Source organism: Falco peregrinus, chromosome 12, assembly GCF_023634155.1.
Source record: "Falco peregrinus isolate bFalPer1 chromosome 12, bFalPer1.pri, whole genome shotgun sequence".
Taxonomy (NCBI): Eukaryota; Metazoa; Chordata; class Aves; order Falconiformes; family Falconidae; genus Falco; species Falco peregrinus.
In genome coordinates, this window is record NC_073732.1 from 27,815,360 (window position 1) to 27,835,716 (window position 20,357).

The window sequence follows — 20,357 nt, forward strand, 5'->3', positions numbered from 1 at the left end:
CAGAAAACCTCTCCCACATCAAATGTTATGTGCTCGTATGGATCCTTTCTCTACTTTTCTACCTCGATTAATTAAAAAAACCCAACAACCACCAAACAAAAAAAAAATTCTGGCTGGAACATCCAGGGTTCTTCTCAAGTCCTCCAAAAGTACCAAAATATATTTGAACTTCAGGTAAATGGCTAAAAGGCATCTTGTTTGTGATTTATCAGACATACTGCAAACACCTCAGGGGTTCTATTTACATTGAATGCTACCGATTGCTGAAAACATCCACAACAAGAAGAGACAAATATCCCTCATGGCTTAGTAAAACAAGGAAAGCATTCCTTAAAATGAAGGTGCCACCCTTGAAGCTCCCAGTGGTCTAACTAATGTACTGCAAATAAGAAAAAAACACGTGCAAATAGCTAATCCCGAGTATTTACATAATCAGTGCTATAACCATGGGCAGGTAGGTAGATATCTGAGAGCCTAAATAACTCATACCATCGAGACATGAAACCACGGAGGTAATTGTGAGACGCCTCCACAAACATGGGTGGAGGGTGCTACTCCAGAACTACCCATTTAGCATTTCAGTGGGAATCCCAAGGGAAGTCCATGAAGCGACACACCAGCGTCTTCCTTTTTGAAACCAATCACATAAACAAGGAAAAGATAAACACCACAGTAAAGGCTGCAGGAGATTTATAAAGCAGAAGTAATTGCATAAATCGCCTTTTTGCTGCAAAAACAAGATCAATGGTCCAGATCATTTCAAGCAGAAAGGAGGCTGCCAGCAGGTTGCCGAAAGCAGTCCATCACTCCCCCACAGCAAGTGCTTCTGCTGAAAGTGTGCTCTGAGCCGCAAATGAAGCCCAATAGGGCACGGAGGGCTGGTAAACAGTGAAATCCATCTTTTCATGGGAAACAGTCTTCATACTATGCAATACTCCTCATTTTTGCCTTAAATTGTTTCCTTAAATATTGGGGGGAAAAATTAAGTCAATTGAAGAAAACTATTTAACATACCTGAAATAAAGGGAGAAAAAGAACTGTAAATTAAACCATCATTTAGTTTGAAATGTCCAATTCTGGAACTTTAAAATACTCAGAATCACACTATTCAAAGACTTTAAATCATTTCCACCTAGTTTATATAATGAAGCAAACTGATTACAAAAAGAGTAAAAATACACTAAATAGTTCCCTGTTTTACAGTTACATTGTTTGTCATGTCACTTACCCATGCTTCGTGCCACACATCTCCTTTTCTTTTCCTTTGCCCTTCTCTTTTATTTTTTCTTTCTCTCTGCCTTTACGCCGCTCTCTTTCACGAGACCCGCTATGAGTTCTCCTATGACTGGATCTTTCACTACTTCGACTATAAGAACGTTGACGAGGTCTTGATCGTGATCTACACAAAATCCATAGTATTAAAATTTAGCAGTCAGGCATTTTTCACTGTCACCGTATGTTAGGTTTGTTATACAGTCCAACTATTTTAAACACATTTTGAAATCATTTAGTAGCTTAATACTTTTTAAATAAAAAACTACCCATTTATCAAAAGAACTGTGAAAAAGAAAGCAGTGCTTCTACTCTGAAGAACGCAAAATAAATTAAACCAAACTATGCAGCATCCACCCTCCACCAACATAATCTGGCATTACCAAAGGACTCCTTGGAGCTATTTGATGAGGAAAGGAAGGACATTTTTTCTTGAACATTAAATTTTAAATTCTTAAGTTCCGATCAATTTAACTTGGCAGATAATCAAAGAATTTGCAGATGCTACTAAATGCTTGTATTTACATATTAAATACTTCACTAACAATGACATACCAATAAAAACCAGAAGAGCCAGCAGTGACGTGTCCAAACCCCTACGTCCTGCCTGCAGAGCTGCTACTTGCGCACAGCTTCTTAATATCAAAATCAGATTTGAAATACAGTTTGCAGAAAACCCGTAAATAGGCCAACCCTACAGGCCCAATAATGCAAGAAACAGCATACGGGTGCAAGCATTTGCACATGTATTTGGTTCTTGGTTACAAGTTCCTACAAGGCTATAGGATATTCTGGTCTCTATCATGTTACCCATTCCTCTGTAATAAATGTATGTTGTTACTGATCTACTTGAATGAAAAAAGATCAAGAAGTATTACAGCATGACTGTTACTCTGGGTACCCAAAGAAAACTTTTCATTATTTCTTGTAGATAGTTTTCCAAATTTTAATTTATAATTTATCAGGGATCGCTACATCTTTTCTATGGTACACGAGTAGCTATAGACAACAAACCCCTAGGAAAGCAGCAGTTGAAGTTTGCATTAGTTTCTTTTACAATGTACATCTTCATAAAAGGTCTGACAGCACCTCATTGAAAAGTTTCATTAAGTACTAAGAGGGCTAGAGGGAAGGGCATTTTTCAAAAGAGCATAAAAAAATTATTTAGCACCTCTTGGAGCGCAAAACTCCAAAGGCCTTTAAAGGCAAAATCACATACAAAAGATCACTCCATTTAAAAGGTAACAACTGTTTTATAAAACTCAACAACAGAATAAGCAAAAGAAAATACTACATCCAGATGAAGCTATAAATTACATTTAGGAAGAATGTTGTTACCAAGTCTGGAACTTGTCCAGCAAGCTGGGGTTAACATATCTATTCTTGCCGTCGAGCCTCTCAGACTAGCGCTAGAGGTCAGAACCTCCGTTTTACGTTTCATTCAGCAGATGGCATCTCTTGCAACACAATAACTCCTATTATCAGTCACACTATTAGCAGTAATACGACAGATCAAATTACCACTTAAGTGGTGTATTATGAACTATAGAACGTTTTCTGTCTCAAAATGGATTTTTATTATGTCATCACAAATTAAAAAGCATTCATCCATTCTTCTTCTCAGGCAGAGGAAGTTTTGACCTAAAAGAGTACTCTGGACATTAGAACTATATTTTGGTTGGCACAAAGACACTGGTTTTACAAGCATCATGATGAGGCGGGCACAGATTTACAGACCACTTACAGACATACACTATTCAAAGGCAACCTTGATTTCTGAGAACTCTGCAGGTAAGATGCAAAGCCAGAAACAGAAAAAAAAATAAACAAAGAAAACCTCTGTAGCAACACAAATCACCTTCATTTGATGCAAGGCCTCTCCTTACCTAAGGGTGTAGTCCTTCAAACGGAAATAACTGAGGAATCTAAAGTATTTATTGCTAGAGAGCTTACTTGCTCTGCTCAAATTTGAACTTGATTTCACATCTACATTTCACAGGTGCAAATAACAGCAAATTCAGTTCAGATTAGCTGGATGCTCAAATCCTAGATTTCTAGCCATTTGCATGTCTTAAGTAGAACAAACATCAGGTATAATCGATATACAGAAGAGCCGCTTTTAAAAATTAAAAGTAGACTTGTCACATCAAATCTGTAATAATGTACTTATAACAGCATTGACAAACTGATAACATTTGTTTTACAGAAGCTGTCCCTGTTCTTTCATTTGCAGGCTTTTACATCCACAAAATTTATTAGCCTAGAGTGATCACCAATCATAGCTTATCCTTTGGGGTTTACGGTTATAGAAAATAGCTGATACAGCTCATCTTCCCTGTCCCAGTCCCGCAGGTGAGGCAGGCAGATGACTATCAATGGGATATTGCAGTGAAGACCTTAACAAAAATGTTAAGTTCTACTCCACAGAATCCATCTCTGCAGGACACATGAGTTCAGTCAATCCTTCAATTACCAGAGAAGTTGATCGGGGCTGCAGATAAGCCCAGAGCACAGATGCAGACAATCCAGAATTGGCTTCATGCAGAGACAACTTCACTCTGGTCAGACTTGTTAGCTCGGATAACAAGTTAGCACATTTAGAAGGGTCTTCAGGGCAGTTCAGGTGTGAAGTCTGGCTGCCTCCATGGGTTGCAGGCTCCAGCCTAACCCCAACTGACTGCAATGCCCTATTTAGGGGATCTATAGAGGGAACAGTGCAGAGAAACAGTTGCAAGGCGGATCTAGTGTATTCTGCTGCACCTGAATCCCCTTGCAGGGTCTCTCCTGTACATTTGCTCTCCAGTAGCTAAGACATACACAGGGTTTATTTGCTCGGTACAGGACTGAGCAGCCAAGGCAGGAGCGCTGAGAGCAAGAGACAAGCATGCCCTAACAGAGCCCCTTGGTGCAGCACCAGGTAAACATCAGCCACACTGACCTGGATCCACACAGAGACATAGCACGACCTCCAAAGATTAATTTTCCTGGGTTTTCCGTCATTGTACAAAGTTCTTTGCAAATATTTTTCATTATTTTCCCTTAATGCTTCAGAGCTACAGCCCTCCCAAATAAAACTAACTCTGCCTGCTAAGTTCCTTGTATTTATATTGATCACAAGCAGTATTTATAAAGCACAAATAAAGCAACACAACTCCAGAAATACAGAAAGATGCCCTAAGCCCAGCCATGAACAGTTGGACTTGATGTTCTTAAAGGTCTTTTCCAACCTGAATGATTCTATGAATAGGGGTGAAGTAAGTAACAAAAACCAAGGTAAAGAAAAAAGGAACAGTCTAACATTAATGCTCCCTTCAATTTCCAAATGCTAGTGACACTTAGATTCTGTTAATTATCTTTAAACCGGGGTAACTACTGTGTTCCCAGTGTTGTGCAGCAACGAGTATTTTTTATAAAAGCTTACCTGGTATTAACCTTTCTCCTTCACAATCTATCCAAAGTCATAGTAATGGAGGACTATTAGAAAAACCACTAGGCAACCACAATCCACAGTTTTATTAACAAAGTTAAGTTGAACTTCAACTCTTAAGTGTACTAGTAGGCTGAAAAAAAAAAATCTTAGGAACTTCTCACACAAGTAAAAGCATGAAAATTTTAAAATGTATTTGCTTAACTATCTAAGTAACAGCTTCGTATATTATGAGTTAAGACACATTGTGTAGTTTTACCACACTTCGATGAAACAAAGGAAGCACAGAGACTAAATACTTCAATATACAGCCTTAAGATGCCAAAAATAACAAACTCTGCAGTATAATTCTCTAGAACAATTTCATCTTACATGATAAAGTTCTGCCAGCAATACTGCCAAAACTGAACCGGAATTAACAAGAAGCCAGCAATAAACCATGTAAGAACTGCTGGGCTCAAGCAGGTAAGACCACAATCTTCTTGATCTCTGCTACTGTGTGCACTCTTAAGAGAGCTCTCAGTTTCTGTGAAGTGCCATAGGAAATGATGATTAACTACGACTGAAGCAAAAGCCACAATTATACTGATACACTGCATGAACACTGCATCTCTTCTAGAGCGCATGAAACTGTAGCTCTTTAGGCCATGCCACAGGGCAAGCACCAAGATGGATAGGGACCCTGCACCACAAGTCTCACCGGCACAAGCGGGAACTGCAAAACACTCAGGAAAACAAACAGACAATGGGTTTTGCCTACAGATTTTCCCTGCCTTCAAAAAAAAAAAAACACCCTAAGACTTCTTGCTCCCCAAACCGAAAAGCTTAAGGAAGGGATAGACCAAAACAATAAGCAAAGAAGAGACTCGCTTTATCTTTTAAAAATGGCATAAAATGTAATCTTGGGGGGGGTGTGGGGGGGTGTCAAGCATTTCGAACATGAGAACAAAAATGAAATAATTGATTCAATGAAATTAAGAAAACTTAAATAACTTAAGATAATGCAATTAGATTCACAGCAAGAAGGAAGTGAAAGGTATACACCACCATATACTGACCAAAAATATGTGTTCAGAAAGCAAAGAAATTATACGAAAACATTTTAAAAATACAAAGAAGGAAAAAGCACAGCTTTCCACAAAATATGCAAAAGGATATGCTGTGTTTCATATATACAAGCAGATGTTACTACTCTTCCTGAGTTTTTATTTATTTGTAAGTACGCCCAAAAAACCTGCTACTTAAATCTTCCCTCTTAACATACAACTGTTCCAAGACCTCAGAATCTAAAACCGATCTAATTTCCCCCAGCTCTGAGGGAAGCTCCAATCTCTCTTACACCCCAAGCTAATACAATTCGAGACTAATTCTGCACCACCACGCACAAGTTCCAACAGACCAGGTGACAAGAAGACTACTCAATGGAGAAGCCACGATTCCCCATGTAGCTTGGCCTTGTCCGAAACCTCCACGTAACAGTAAGTGACTGTGAACACATACCGTCCTACAGACATCAGCACGAAATTAAGACAATATTTAAAAGCAAGTCTGGAATGCTGTAAGCTTCAAGTCTTTGACTTTGCAATCCAAACAGCTTTCTCCTCTTATTTTCTATGCTGTTTCTTCCCCCTCTCTTTCTTTTAAAGAAAGAGGTAACATTCAATCTCTAGTATCTGCTTTTCTGTGGCAACTGCAGAATTTGAACAATGAAACCTTAGAAATTTAGATCACACAAGGCTACTGACCCTTCTCTAGTACACCAAATTAATTTATTAAGACCAAGACCAACAAGAAAAACGATGCTTCATATTGCCTGAAATACACCCCGTACCCAGCGGCCACAAGCCCCGCCAGCACGGCTGGGTTCACGGGCACAGCCTCCCGGTGGCGGGTGACGAGCGAGGGCTAACCCCGACCCAGAGCACCGCCAGCACCGTCACAGTGCCAGGCTTAAGCACACTGAAAAGCTGCACTTAAAGCCACAGAACTTCACTTGAAAGTACGTTACCATTTTAATGAGATAGCTTTTTCTAGGAAAGGACTTTTTTCCTTGCCTGTAAGCCCAAAATCCTAAAGTATTTGTCTTAAGAACACTTTATGCAAACTTCCGTTAAGACCTACATTAAATCCAAAATGCACAATAGGCTCGTGACACTGGAAGACAATTTCATAAAGTGAAAATCAAAGTATACTAGATTTGCTACTCCGTGTATAACAAGCTACGGTACCTTTCCATTTGTAGCATAAATGAATTCACCTGTACGTTACCATGAATTACTATTAAAATATCTTATGACAAATACAGAAAGAAAATATACAATTTCATGAAATGGAGCTACAAGAAGTCATCCGTGCCAAAATTAATCAGTAAACAAGAACAAACATCCACAGATCTAGCAGAGAAATAAGGGGGGTTTTATTTTATTACTGTTGAAAAATAGATACAATCCCGGTTATTCCTATTAAAGCAAGTCCCAAAGTGTCCAAATTATAGAACTACTGGAGGGGAGAGAAAAAAAAAATAAAAAAAAATCAAGCTCGAGAGTCGACTGCCAGCATGCACACCCCCTTCCCCCCAAACCAACACACACAAAACACCCACCCACCATGCCAAAGGTTAAGTCATTTAGTCAAGTTCAAAGATCTTCAAAGAGTTCTTAGATCCAGATAAGCCCATATGTTACCAAAATTCTGTGAAAAGCTATTACTTTCCAATCTGCTTTTCATGTCTAAGTTACAGAACACACAGATGCTTGGCATCACTCAGTATCCCTAAATTCTCACACCAGATAATCAAGGCTCACCAATAACTTTCCTATCTAAAATCCTAAGAAATGTCTTTATTCCATCAACACTTAGTCCACTTGTAAAAATTGAAAGTATCCATAAAAGCCCATTCAGTTACTGCACAATAAGTGATAATTTGCTAATTTCTTCACAGGTAATCAATTAAAATGTAAAATATTGGATAAAATTAGTTGCACTAAATTTAACAGCTGCTCCATAAGCATAATTAGTTTCACAAGGGCCATATGTATTCTGAGCAGAGACAGAGTTGAAACAAATAAGCAGATTTTAAAACAAGTTTGAGGAAATCTGCATTTAATTAGCAGGTGGGCGCTACAACTGCATAATGTTTTTATACATTTATATTTATGAAGTGACAGAAGATCTAAAGGCTTTTTAAAATGGCGTTTATTGTTTGAATGGGAACTGTTTTGCTGCATGCTAAAGTGATTTAAATCCTTATAGCTCTGCTTTGAAAAAATCATAAATGGTGAAAGAAAACATGTGGAAAACTGTAAAACTAGAAAGAATTTGCGACAAAAAGCAGATACACATACCATAACCAAAAGGAAACTACACTTAATTAAATGTACACTACATCTGGAATATCAGCCTAATAAAACGTGAAACTATTAATTTTCATTGTTCTAAAGGAAATGAGGTCAGTGTCGTTTAGTATTTCCCCAATTATATTGCTCTAAAGCATTGAACTATATCTTATAGGTACAATCTAATCTTTTCAAAACACTACAATTTGAAAACAGTCACTGATACAGACTTTTTTAAATGGAAAAAGGAATTAAGAGTACAAGAACAAGACAGCTCAAACAGAAGAAAACAAGCACTCTTTCAGTGAAAAGTAAGTTTTTGAAAAAATAAGTTGTTCTGTTGGCAAACAGCAACCACCGCTCAAATGAAAGTTTTGGAGATGTCAGGTTCCTCCTTGGCATTCTTCTAAGCATCTCTCAGCTGATACAATTCCTATTAGATTATTGTTAGCTCAATAGCCACAAATTCATGCCTCTCTAATACTTCAGCAATAAATCAAAAGTCTGAGAAAGAACAGTGGAACACAACTGCGTTGCATCAAACCTGGATACTCATATTGGTAATAAAGACACAGTGCAAATGCACAAAGAATTGCAGCAAAATGACATGTTCTCTTTCAAACCATATTAGGAGAAAGTTTCTTGTTTAACTCAGCTTCACTAACAGGGAAAAAAAATAAAAAATAAAAAAAAACCACAGTACAAGTTCCTGGGGAAGGTAAAATAATTTCAAACATCAATTGCAAGTGTTTGGTGTAGAAATTATCTACTTTTTTTTAAAAAAAATGCAAATATGGATACATTTCAGGTCACCATCAGCTTGCAATTTGAAAATGCATGCATTTGAGGAGGTTAAATATAGATAACATGTACAGTTTGTTTATTTATTATTAAATACAAGGTAAGTGAAAATAAAACTAAGCAGCAGAGTCAGCTTTTTAGTCTGAAACGAGACTGGTGCCAGGAGGAAGGAAGTTCTTTCAAGCCAGCAGTTTGGTAAGTGATAAAATAGAGGAATATTAATATTATCCATAGTGCCAGAGAAAAACAAGGTGAAATATAAACAATAACCAGGACAACTGAGAACCCCGTTCGCAGAACTGAGAAAACAGATTCACCAGATACAGGCATCAACTTAGGTCAGCAACAAACAATTCTCCCCCTATAAATTATTTATATAATCAAACATTTGAGGAAATAATACTCAAAATTCCAAGGTGCTGTAATTAAAAAAAAAAAAAAAAAAAAGATTGCAGTTACTGAAAACTTGGCACGAACAGCCCATAAACGCAGCCGGGCAGAAGAACAGCTAGAGAAGATGCTACTTTTAGGTTTTGTTTATTCTCAAGCAGCCCACCACAGATTTAGTTCTCCAGACTACAGCCTTCTTTGGAAGCAAGGAGAAGTGCCACTGTTGCCTAGACCAGCCTACAACGAGCCCGCTCGCAGCAGCTAAAGATTGCAGACCCAGTGCCGCCACGGACAGCGTATCCCCCGTTCAGCACGCCGACACCACCACAAAGGGGCCGGAAAACCTACAGGACATCAACAACAGGCTGAAAAAGAACTGACTCTAAAAATACAGAAAGTTGATGCAAATTGAGCTTTTGTGTCAGCAGCCCTTTACTCCAAGACTTGCTCCTCGTGGAGCTGGGGCAGAACGCCTTGCCTACAGAATGAGCGATGGAAGAGAAGCTGACTACGTCCCCATCAGCTGCAGGAGCTCTTCCACAAAGGCCTTCATGGAAAGCTAAAACCAGAAAACAGACTTTACTAAGTATTATCTGAACACCAGAAATAGAAATCATAGATTCAACAGCTGCTATTCGAGCATGGAGATAAACCATTTGGTTTTGCTGACATGCTTGTACAAAATGCCCAAAGCAGCCAGTTGCACTAACCTGTACGTAACCGTTGCGCGCCTCCTTCACCAAACGGCTCACTTGAGGAGCATTGCCTCACATGCCTCACAGAAGTGAGAGCTGCTCCAGAAGGCCAGATGCACGTTACACATACGTATGTAAGTACATAAACTAACTGCAGTGTTATTGGATACACATTATTTTTGCATTTGGCACAGAAAACTATATGTACTATTTTTCAACAGGCTTTTTTTATGCAGAGGCAGGATTGCGGGAGCAGCTGTGGCCAAAGTAAGCGCAATGAAGTGTGCTGGCTGGGATTTGGGAAGGGAGAACAGCTGTGTGAACAGCTCCCACTGATCTACTGGAATTGCGAACTGCTCCGCTCCGTTAGTGATGGCAGGAGGGGATTCTCTCCCCATTTCGTTCCTTCAGCTCACACAGAGGTCACTAATTGTCCTTGATATAACTGGTCCAAAGGAGCTGAGGATCTCTGGCCTCATCTTTACTGGGGAAAAAGATGCTGCATCATTCATTTCCCTTGGTAATCTGTGTGAAGACTCTGAACTGCCTCTCTTTGCTTGGATTTCACCTCAAATTAGGACCATCAGTTTAAGAACACATCTGTTGTTATATGAAGTGAATTCCTCTCACACCTTTCTTTTCTTAGAGACTGCCTCAAAACAGGAATTTTTTCTAACCCTATATTCACATAGCTATCTCATGACTGAGCAGAAAAAAGCTAAAATTTAATTCTAACAACTTTAGGTAATAAAATAACAAAGGAACAGAAGTTGGTACGCTGTTCTGGCTATTAAATAAACCAAGAAATATTAAATAAACCAAGAAAAAAGCCAGCCCTCCGATTCCCTGTCCCTTCTCATTCAAAGCAATCTTGAAGTTCTTGACTTCAAGGGCATAAAACCACACACCTACCTACACAGATGTATGTAACGCCCAGCTGTGTGTATACTATATATAAATTTCCACATAAAAACAAAGTTAAAGTTGATAAGAAGTAATTATTATTCCAGTAATCCACTAACAAAAAAATAATAAAAAAATAAAAAGAAAGCTCAAACGAGTTGAGAATACCCAGCTTGCCTTCTGCTCATACAAGAGTTTAAAAGCTGCTCAACTGCAAGGTGAGGCAAGAGCAGAACAGTTGTTCGTTCGCCACACAAAGATACCAGCAAGGAGGATTCCTCCGGCTCCTAAGCAAATTCCAGAGCTGCCACTGCTTAGGCTGAAGAAAAAACAACCAGGAAGAAAATGTGCTGTATGAAACTTCTGTCCTTTAGATTGTACAATCCTCTAGGAAAGACATTCTGTATCTTTTTTACGTCCTTTAAAAAAAATAATGGAAAAAGATAAATTCTACATGAATGAATAAGGTAACGTACTATTAGCAAGTACATTCACCAGACTTTGTAATTAATGTACACATACACATGCAGTTATTCTGTTCTTGATACAGCTGGAATCTATTTTAAAAAAACAAGGGTCTATCTTGGTTTTTAATACTCTTTTTTTATACACTTTGGTTTTTTATACACTTTGTTTTTTAATACAAATTATTTGTTTCTACATCATGCAGGCATCAGTGACCCTGCAGCTGCTATTACAGGAAGATCTGGATGTATCACACAGCAGTGAAAAAGGGTCGAATTCATTTTCCAGATGGAATCACTATCTGGGTAATTATTTGTTGTAAATTTGACAACACCTCCAATATTATGTTAAAACGCTAAGGAACATAAATGAGAGATTTCAAGGCTGAATTTTTCACTTCCCTGGGGCTGTTGAGACATTCAAATTAGTTATAGGTAAGAGCTCCTCTTCTGTCTCTCTGACTGGGCCACTGTTTTATTTTTTGTGATTGTAAATCATCTAAGACTGAGGCCCCAATCATGGTTTGAGCTTAAAGATGCTATAATATTTATGTATACTTACATCTGCAAAGAGATACTAGACAGCTGAAAGAAATTACCTAAACAGATGCTTGAAATCAACTTACACCAGGGGATACTAACTGTTCTCATAAGCTAAAAAAAAAAACAACAAAACAAAACAAAAAAACACCCCACAAAAACCCCAATCCAGAGCATTACAGCACTGTCAACATGAGGCACTCAAACAGGCACGCACCACCAGCATGGACCCAAAACTGAACTAACAGAAAACATGTCAACATTCCTCATTCTTCAACAATGCAGCAAGCTGCAGAACTCTCTAAAAGGTAAAAAAAAAAAAAAAAAAAAAAACACAAAACAAAACAAAAAACCCAGAAAAAAAACACACCAAAAAACCCAAACCCTGCTTAAAGACTGGAACTATTGAGACAGACTCGATTCCCGTGATGAACAGGGGTCTCAAATGACGCTGTGTGAAAAGCTGTGTGCCTACTTTTACTTGACTGGTAACAAACTAAACTATTACTCTGACCTCACAATTAAGAAAAATGTTTCCATTTTTCTTTAATTCAGTCACAACTAGCCACTTAGGTTTAAATTTTGAGATGTAAGAAGTTTGAGGTATTCCACCTATATTTTTTACTTCATAGGTTTATGAAGAAGATAGAAAGATTTTTAGAACACTATCTTCTTTTCCCAAGTTAAAAAAAAAATATCACCACAACAACAACAAAACACAACACAAAAACACAACCACACCACACTAAATACATTCAATGAAAATAGCCATAACTTGACTACAGGATCAAGTCTCTGAAAATCAAGTCATAAAACGGCTTTAGAAACGCCTAAAGCGCACACACAAAAAAAAGCAAAAACATATGATGCCATACTGTCAAAGTCTTTTAAGTCTTTTGAAGACACAACATAAACAGTTTGTATATTTTATGACTATCTTCCAACACACAGTCTATAAATGCAAAGATAATTTTTTAATTTACACATAAGTTAGATGCACCTTACTTTAATATTTTATATTTTCCAAACACAAAGTAGACAGAGGAAAGCATGGTATTTTTTTAATATTCTCCTAGGTGAACATTGAACAGCTTATTTGCTGGAGACTGATGAATACGTAGCGGACAGGCTTATCAGCTGCAGAATCTACTTTACTGGAAGTTGTCAACTATAAACCCTGGTGTGTCTTTCCCAACCCCCAACTCTAATGACTAATTACAAACTCCAAGGAAGGGAGCAGAAAAACTCTGGCATTTTCACTTCGTATTCCTCACTGTTTTCTGAGGAATACTCTCTCTAAGGAGTGTTTTCCTCATGGAACCTGCAATTGTTACATAAAATATTGCAAAATAATACACACCAAAAAGAAACAACAAAATCTGGGTTATTTTAAAAAAATACATAAAGCAATACAGCTACTTGATTATTATACTTCAAAATGTATTATAACTGTTCTGATCAATCGATAATACTGATTGCAGACTAACTGATATTGGTCCCAATTTAAACAGACAATAAAGCTCTATCACCATGTGAGTTTTGCATACCTACGCCTTTGTGTATAAAAAGATTCTCAGTTTTACAATGGAATTTTCTTCTAAGCTTTGCTTCTCATTTAAAACATAAAATAAGAAAACCTCACAAAACCACAGCAGAAACATGAAATAATTACAGACCAGCTTTGCACGGCCTTCCCGAATCTGCAAGAAGCCTGCAATGGCAGCTATTACATACTATCCTCATCTCAATTTTGAAACCTGAAGGCCAGAATTAAAATGTAAACTGTATTATTTCCATCACTGAGAATATTACCAAAATTGTGCAGTTAAACCAACTCCAAAAATAAAACACTACCTACTGCATCCCCCAAACAGCAATTACCTTCCCAACAGCTACATCATGACTCCTAGAAAATTAACACCATTATAGGGAGTTGGAAGAGGGGGAACTGGAACATAGTGAGATTTCAGAACTGAAAGGTGTAATATATGTATGTTAACAATGTACTAAGCAAGGAAATCCTGCCTGCCACCCTTCTGGTACCTTCAAATGCTTTTTCAGTAGTCACTGATATCCCCATGCCTGCGATGACACTGCTACCTGCCCACAGCCCACCGTGCTGGCAGGCAGTTGTGCTGTTGTGCATCTGTCCTCTCTCTCCAACTTTGTTTTTTCCCCACACCTATTCTTTCCTGCTGCTAATCGAACTACCAACTCTTTAGGGCTGAAATTCTGTTTTGAATACTCATCGATACTGCAGACAGCACACAGAGCTTGATCCCTGCCTGGCACTTTCCTATTATAAGTAACATAAGGGTACGTTGACTAACCACAGGCAATCAAGGTATTATCATCTCATCTGAGGGATGGTATCATCTCTAAATCTATTGCACTTCACAGTTGCAATGCATAAGAAACTTGATAACTTTGGTTACCAAGCTTCAGTTTTCTAAGATGCACCAGTCCTTGTGATCATATTGGATTACTCTAAGATACGTGCCAAAATAAGGTCAAGACTTCCTTGTATTATTCAGATAATTTGATCTTTTTAATGTAGCTGAACTTGGGAATACTCCATAATTCAGATACTTTACCACAGTCTTCAGGAAAGCTCTCACCAGAATACTCTAGATCTTTCTTTGTCCTGTTGCCAGCTGCGCAACATTCAGACTTCTCGTGCTCCTTCCAGGCTAGGGGTGAGCAACAACACACCCCAACAGCCCCCAGTGAGGCTCTACTGACTTGGATTTAAGATTAGAGTTGCCACCTAAGGCACTTTCGCAGTCTGCAGCTAGCAATCCGTTAATACACTCTGATCTTCGCAAATACTTGCTCAGTGGATCTAGTAGATCTGACAACCCAAGGCGCAAGGCAGGTAGCACGCAGATGGTTTGTCTTTATTCTGCAGATCAGATACAGCTTTGGACTCGTCAGGACAGGTCGCTGTTTGTCCTCCTCGGCGCAGCTGAGCCCTGGAACGGCACCGACGCACACACTTGCCTGCCTTCGTGCTCATGCTGACCCTACTGCCTAGCTCGCTTTCGGTTACAAGGTTTTCACAAGTAAATTTAATGATAGACTGGAATCATGAAAAAAAGGACCCTCATTCTGATTTGATAGTTAAAATTCCTGATGTCAGAGACTTAAGGTTAAGAACAACCAGCACACCTGAAATTAATAATGGAAAATAAACAGGTAATTTAAGTTGAAGGCTTGCTTGAAATTCCCATTTCTCAGATACACTTTCTCTTCACTCTTCCAGTGCCCTGTCCAGCAGCTGTTGTTTGCCTACCCATTGGAAAATAAGACACAAAGTAACATTACAAATAAAAACACCTAAACTTTCAGTATATTCAGGCTTTTGAGAAACTGACATGTTTTAAAAAAAAAAAAACTTTCAAACTTTTCACAGACAAACAAAACAAAAGATTAAGGGCAAGAATAGCAATAACAACTTTTTGATTGTTTGTTCTACCATTTGTTTATTCTATCATTTATTTGTAAGTGGTAGCATATAGCAAATCACTCGGAAAGGATGGAGCATAAGCAGCAGCAGTGGGAAACAGTACAACTTTGCCATTTTTCATTCATTTTCTGAGGGGAAAAACCAAACAAACGAAGAGCTATTTAACATTCCCTAATTCAAACCTTAAGGAAAATAAATTTATATCAATACCTTGGCAACAAGTTTCTCCGAGTGGACAGCTCAGCCCACAGGGACCTCCGGCCAAGCCAAAGCCAAGGGAGATGAGCCGTGAGCAGCGCGGGATGCAGACTGACACCGTCCCCAGTGCCACCTGCAGCAGTATCAGCTGAAGAGGGACAGGACATTTGCCACGTTCATCTGATTCCTCTAACTGGTGGAAGGAGCGTGACCAGTTTGCTCAGTGTGTGAAATTTATATTTTTTATTTTCTGCTTCTGTTTAGCCATCTACTTGAAAAATATGAAATTTTCTCTTCTCTGGTTTAGGAGTCAGGTCCAGATAGATTTCAGAAGCTTCCCCTAGAAAGGGAACAGCTCTACATAAAATGAAACAAAGTTGTTTATTAAATTCTTTTGTAAGGTGCACTTAATTTTAAAATATGCCAAAAAAAGATTTGTAACATCCCGACTAAAAATCCTTTCCCAACACACCTTCTTGGTCTGTAGTCCTCAGCTGCCATAACAGTACAATCTTTAATTGTACACAATATTTTTATTATAGGATAAAGCATCTTTACTTAAACTGTCAAAATACAGTGCGTTAAAAGGATCACAAAAGATTCATGACTTCTAACTAGCAAAAACTGCTTTTTGTTGGTCAAAAATGAGATACAAATTTATAAACTACGTGTCAATGAAAACAGGTCGTCATATTTTCTCCCAACACAGAAAAAACCCAAAATTTTACCTAGATCACATTTGCTGTGAATTCCACATGGCGTAACCCTATCCACCAGTGCCCCAGTGGTGGGTAGTCCACAGAGAAATAGCACAACATCAATACCGGGTAATAAATTCAAGTTACACTAGAAAAGATGCCTGTTTTAGACAAAGAAAAGTCCAGAGGAATGGGAAGCACTGGCCAAAGCTGCTCATCGTTCAAAGCATGCTGAAGGTCCCCACCAGCAGTACTGTAACAAAGCCTCACGGAACACAAGCTCATGTTCCAAAGCAAATCCTGGGACAGCAGAAAGGACCTCCTGTTGTCAGGGAGGAGGACGTTCAGTACAAGGAGAGACTTTATAGAGCAAGGTTGGTGATGGCGTCCACCCAGAACCCCAAATTCAACACAAAAGTGTTTATGCTGAAATTTGGTAGTTCCATAAATGTATGTTTAAAGTTCTCACTGTGAACAGTTTTTGTAACTAACATGACATCTATACTTGGGTGGGTCCCATTGTACTGCTATATTACATCAATGAGAAAGATACTCGTCAGGAGTTACAATTTTGACTATCACCAGAATTTCCAATGCAACCAATCCAAAAGTTCAAAGGTAGATTAACACTGTCATTCTGCCCTAAAATATATTTCCTAGTAATAGCTTTGATAATCTACAGAGCAGCATTTCCATTACCACCTATTTGATGGGACTTTCATAAAATAAAATTCCTAATGACTATCAATAAGAGAGGCTATTCGTATTTTACACAGCTTTTCTGTCTTGCATATTTGTTTACAAACGTGATCTCTTCTCAAAGACTACAATTACAAAAGTGTCAAAATTAAAACAATTCAAAAAAATTGAAGGAGTTCTGCAGCTTACCTTATGGATTAGTTTATATTTTACTTTACGCTACCACACTTCACTTGCTTTAGCCCCTTATCTGTTACTTGAACTAGTATTTCATGAATAAATGATATTTTTTGCTTTTTAAAAATTAGGAACTATTTTCAATCTTACACTTTAATCATAATTTGAACAATGTTTTTAACTTACGTTTTAATATTAAATTACTAGAACCACATTTTTTGTAGTAAAAATGGCAAAGCTGACCTTTATTTTATTAGCCTACAATTTGCTCACCAGTGTTTTCTTAAGCTATATGAATGGCTTATGTACGCTGACAACATCCCACAGATGGTTATGATTATGTTCAACAGGACAACGCACCCACTTGAAAACTTCCACAGACGCTTACCTAATGGGATGTCACATTAAATCTGACATAGTAAGATAAAATAAGTACATACTAATTATATCATCTCAAAAAGGTCATTTTCAAATGATAAGTCGCAACATTTCTAATGTAATTATTGAGAGAACCGCTGCACTAACGTTCATCTAAGAATAAGTTTCTAAGCAAGTGTGATTATTGGACAGCTTTCTTCTGCCAGAAGATGTCCTTGAATATACATAGCTGTCAACATCTTGGAAATAGATGCCCCTAACTACAAAACTCTGGTAAACGTCAGGATTCGATTTGACTACTACTTGCTTCCTCTCTTAATGCTTAATGACTAATCCCTCAGAGATACCCTTAAAAGCCCTAAAATGTTGTCCTTGGGTAGAAACTTTCACTCAGCAATCAATCGGGAGCAAATTAGATGATTGTGTTGAAATGTACTGCACTGTTTAAGCTAACAAATGAATGAAGAAAGGTAGTATATCGGAACATATGCCACTACACTGAAGTTGCTAAAAGGGTCTGTTGGAAGAATATTTGGTTTCCAGTGAAGCTAATATGCTATAAGAAGGGACAGTGATGAAAGAATACCAAGTCATATGGAAATCCAAATATAGTGACAGACACAATTATTTTACTAATTGCTAATGAATACAGTCAAGTGGCTTCAAAAAGCAAAACTTTGCTTGGACTACTTCAGGTTTTGACCTCTGCATGAGCAAATGCATTTCAAACTGAAGCCCACCAAAATTGATTAACGGCGCCAGCCAAGGCCAGCATGTAGTTGAAGCTTTTTTCCATCTATCACATGGCCCCAAGGATAGTTAAATGAACCTTAAAATGGCTACAAACAGCTCAATGACTACACAGACTACTGCCAATTAGAAATAATTAGGCAGTCATTTTGGTGGTAAGTCTTTTTAAGTGCATACATAATGATGCAATGATGCTTATTAGCGATCTCATATGAGCTATGCTCAAACAGCCTGGAATAATTATGCAACTATCACAAAGCCTTGCACATCTCTGTACTTCACCTTAATGCATTTAAAAATCCACTTCATTACCTCCAGTAATTAATCCTCCATTAATTGCAGGAAAAGCCCAGTTTACCGTGCTTCGTTTCTAATTATCTTATAAATAGTTATGGTTCTAATTAATGTGTTCATTAAGCTGAATATCTTTCTCAAAGCCACGCTCAGAGCAAAGGTTCTGCTTTTGAGAAAAAAAGCCTAACTAGCCATAAGGTGAGGCCATTTTGGTTGTATTTGCTTTTATTTTAGTATATTCAACCTCCTAATTGGCATTTAAAATCTAATTTGGAAGAACTTCAAGAAGACTATATAGTAGAAAAATAGCAAGAGGATTTTTTTTTTTTTTTTTTTACTCATTCTCCAATCAAGAAGCTTAGAGCTTTAACAGGAAAACTTTTAGCATATCTTTTTGATATAGACTGGTAACAGATTTTCAGTGCTATGCCACAGATTAATTTAAATTCTATTACAATTTAGCTTACCCCTGCACGTTTCCATATAAGAGAAGCAAAAACTATAGAAGAAAGCTAGATATCTAACAATACACACATAATTTAAACAAAACATACTGCTGCCCTTGCCTTTATTTCTAGGATATAAATCAGGGTTACAGAATTAAAAAAAACAACAACCGTTATTCAAGCTGAGCATAACATAACTCTTTGAAGTCAATGACAGTTTTTCAGTTTGCCTTACTAGGAGCTGATATGATCCTACAAGAACTGCAACTGAAGAATATCTTAAAATAATATTTACGGATAAGGAAACTCCATATTGAAAGCATATGTTTCACAGTATTTTGGAGGTATACATATAAGAATTGGCAGAAAATGTAACGATTTAAAATTAAAAAAAATCTACAAAAGTATAATCACAATATTTAGGTTACAGTTAGTATTAAGGTATAAATATTAACCTATCTTTTCCTAGATTTTAACTTTTTTAAATATGCATTATATTGAAATACATCTCTCCCCAGCTATACTATGCAAAAACAAATAGAAATTCTCACATTTTTTCCTTATGTGATCACATATTTAACAGAAAGGATTGTGCTCAGATAGTTACTTAAACACTATTTTAACAGTAAAAGGACAAAGGCTTTACATATGCCTGAAATAAATTTTTTTGGCAATCTTTTCCTCCTGTAACATCACACCTCAGTAAAATCTGGAATCACTGAAGTCAAGTGCAGGTTTGCCATTGTCTCCTATAGGGCCAAAGCTTTATACCAATAAACCTATATTAGGCCCAGATGAAACATTATCATCTGTACATACTCTTGCATTTCTGGGAGACCCAGTGTCTTGCCTTGGAAACTGGCAACATTCCCCGTTTGCAGTGCCTTATTCTAGCTTTCAAATCGCCTCCCACCTGATCTCAACTTGAATGACCCATGCTCGACCCTTTTTTCCCCAGGCCACAGCCTCCATACGTGGGCACCTCACCCTCTTCTCTTGCGCCTTGCTAGAAGAGAGCACAAGCGAGCTTTCAGACGGAGCAGCACACCGAACCATCCCAAAGCAGAGATGTGGGAGAAGAACAGGCACTAAAGGACGAAAGGACAGTCAGGAAAGCGTCACAGTACCCCAGCTTTAATCAGCTTAATCTGGACTCACCCCCAAAGCACACTCTGGTCATAGTATCAACAAAAACTGGCAGCTGCCCATCTGGATCTTGAAACACAATTGATTTATATGGGCTCAAATGTGTTTGTACAACGGTACCAAAACTGCTGCCCGCAGCCGCTACTGTTCTACTCACAAAGACAGCAACGCCCTGCCATGGAGCAGTGACTTCAGCTGAACTCTGGGACAAAAACAGTGAACAAAGAATTCCAGGGCTTGTATGCCAATTTATACAGAAGAATTATCATCTCTAAAAA

At 37.9% G+C, this 20,357-nt stretch overlaps 1 protein-coding gene across 1 annotated transcript in view; it reads right to left on the reverse strand.

The window, feature by feature from the left end:
• RSRC1 (arginine and serine rich coiled-coil 1) overlaps positions 1-20,357 on the reverse strand; it is a 167,609-nt gene that overhangs the window by 128,298 nt on the left and 18,954 nt on the right. Inside the window, exon 4 of the mRNA XM_055817206.1 lies at positions 1,229-1,399. Coding sequence (XP_055673181.1) covers positions 1,229-1,399 — 171 coding nt within the window. The remainder of the gene's footprint in view (positions 1-1,228; positions 1,400-20,357) is intronic.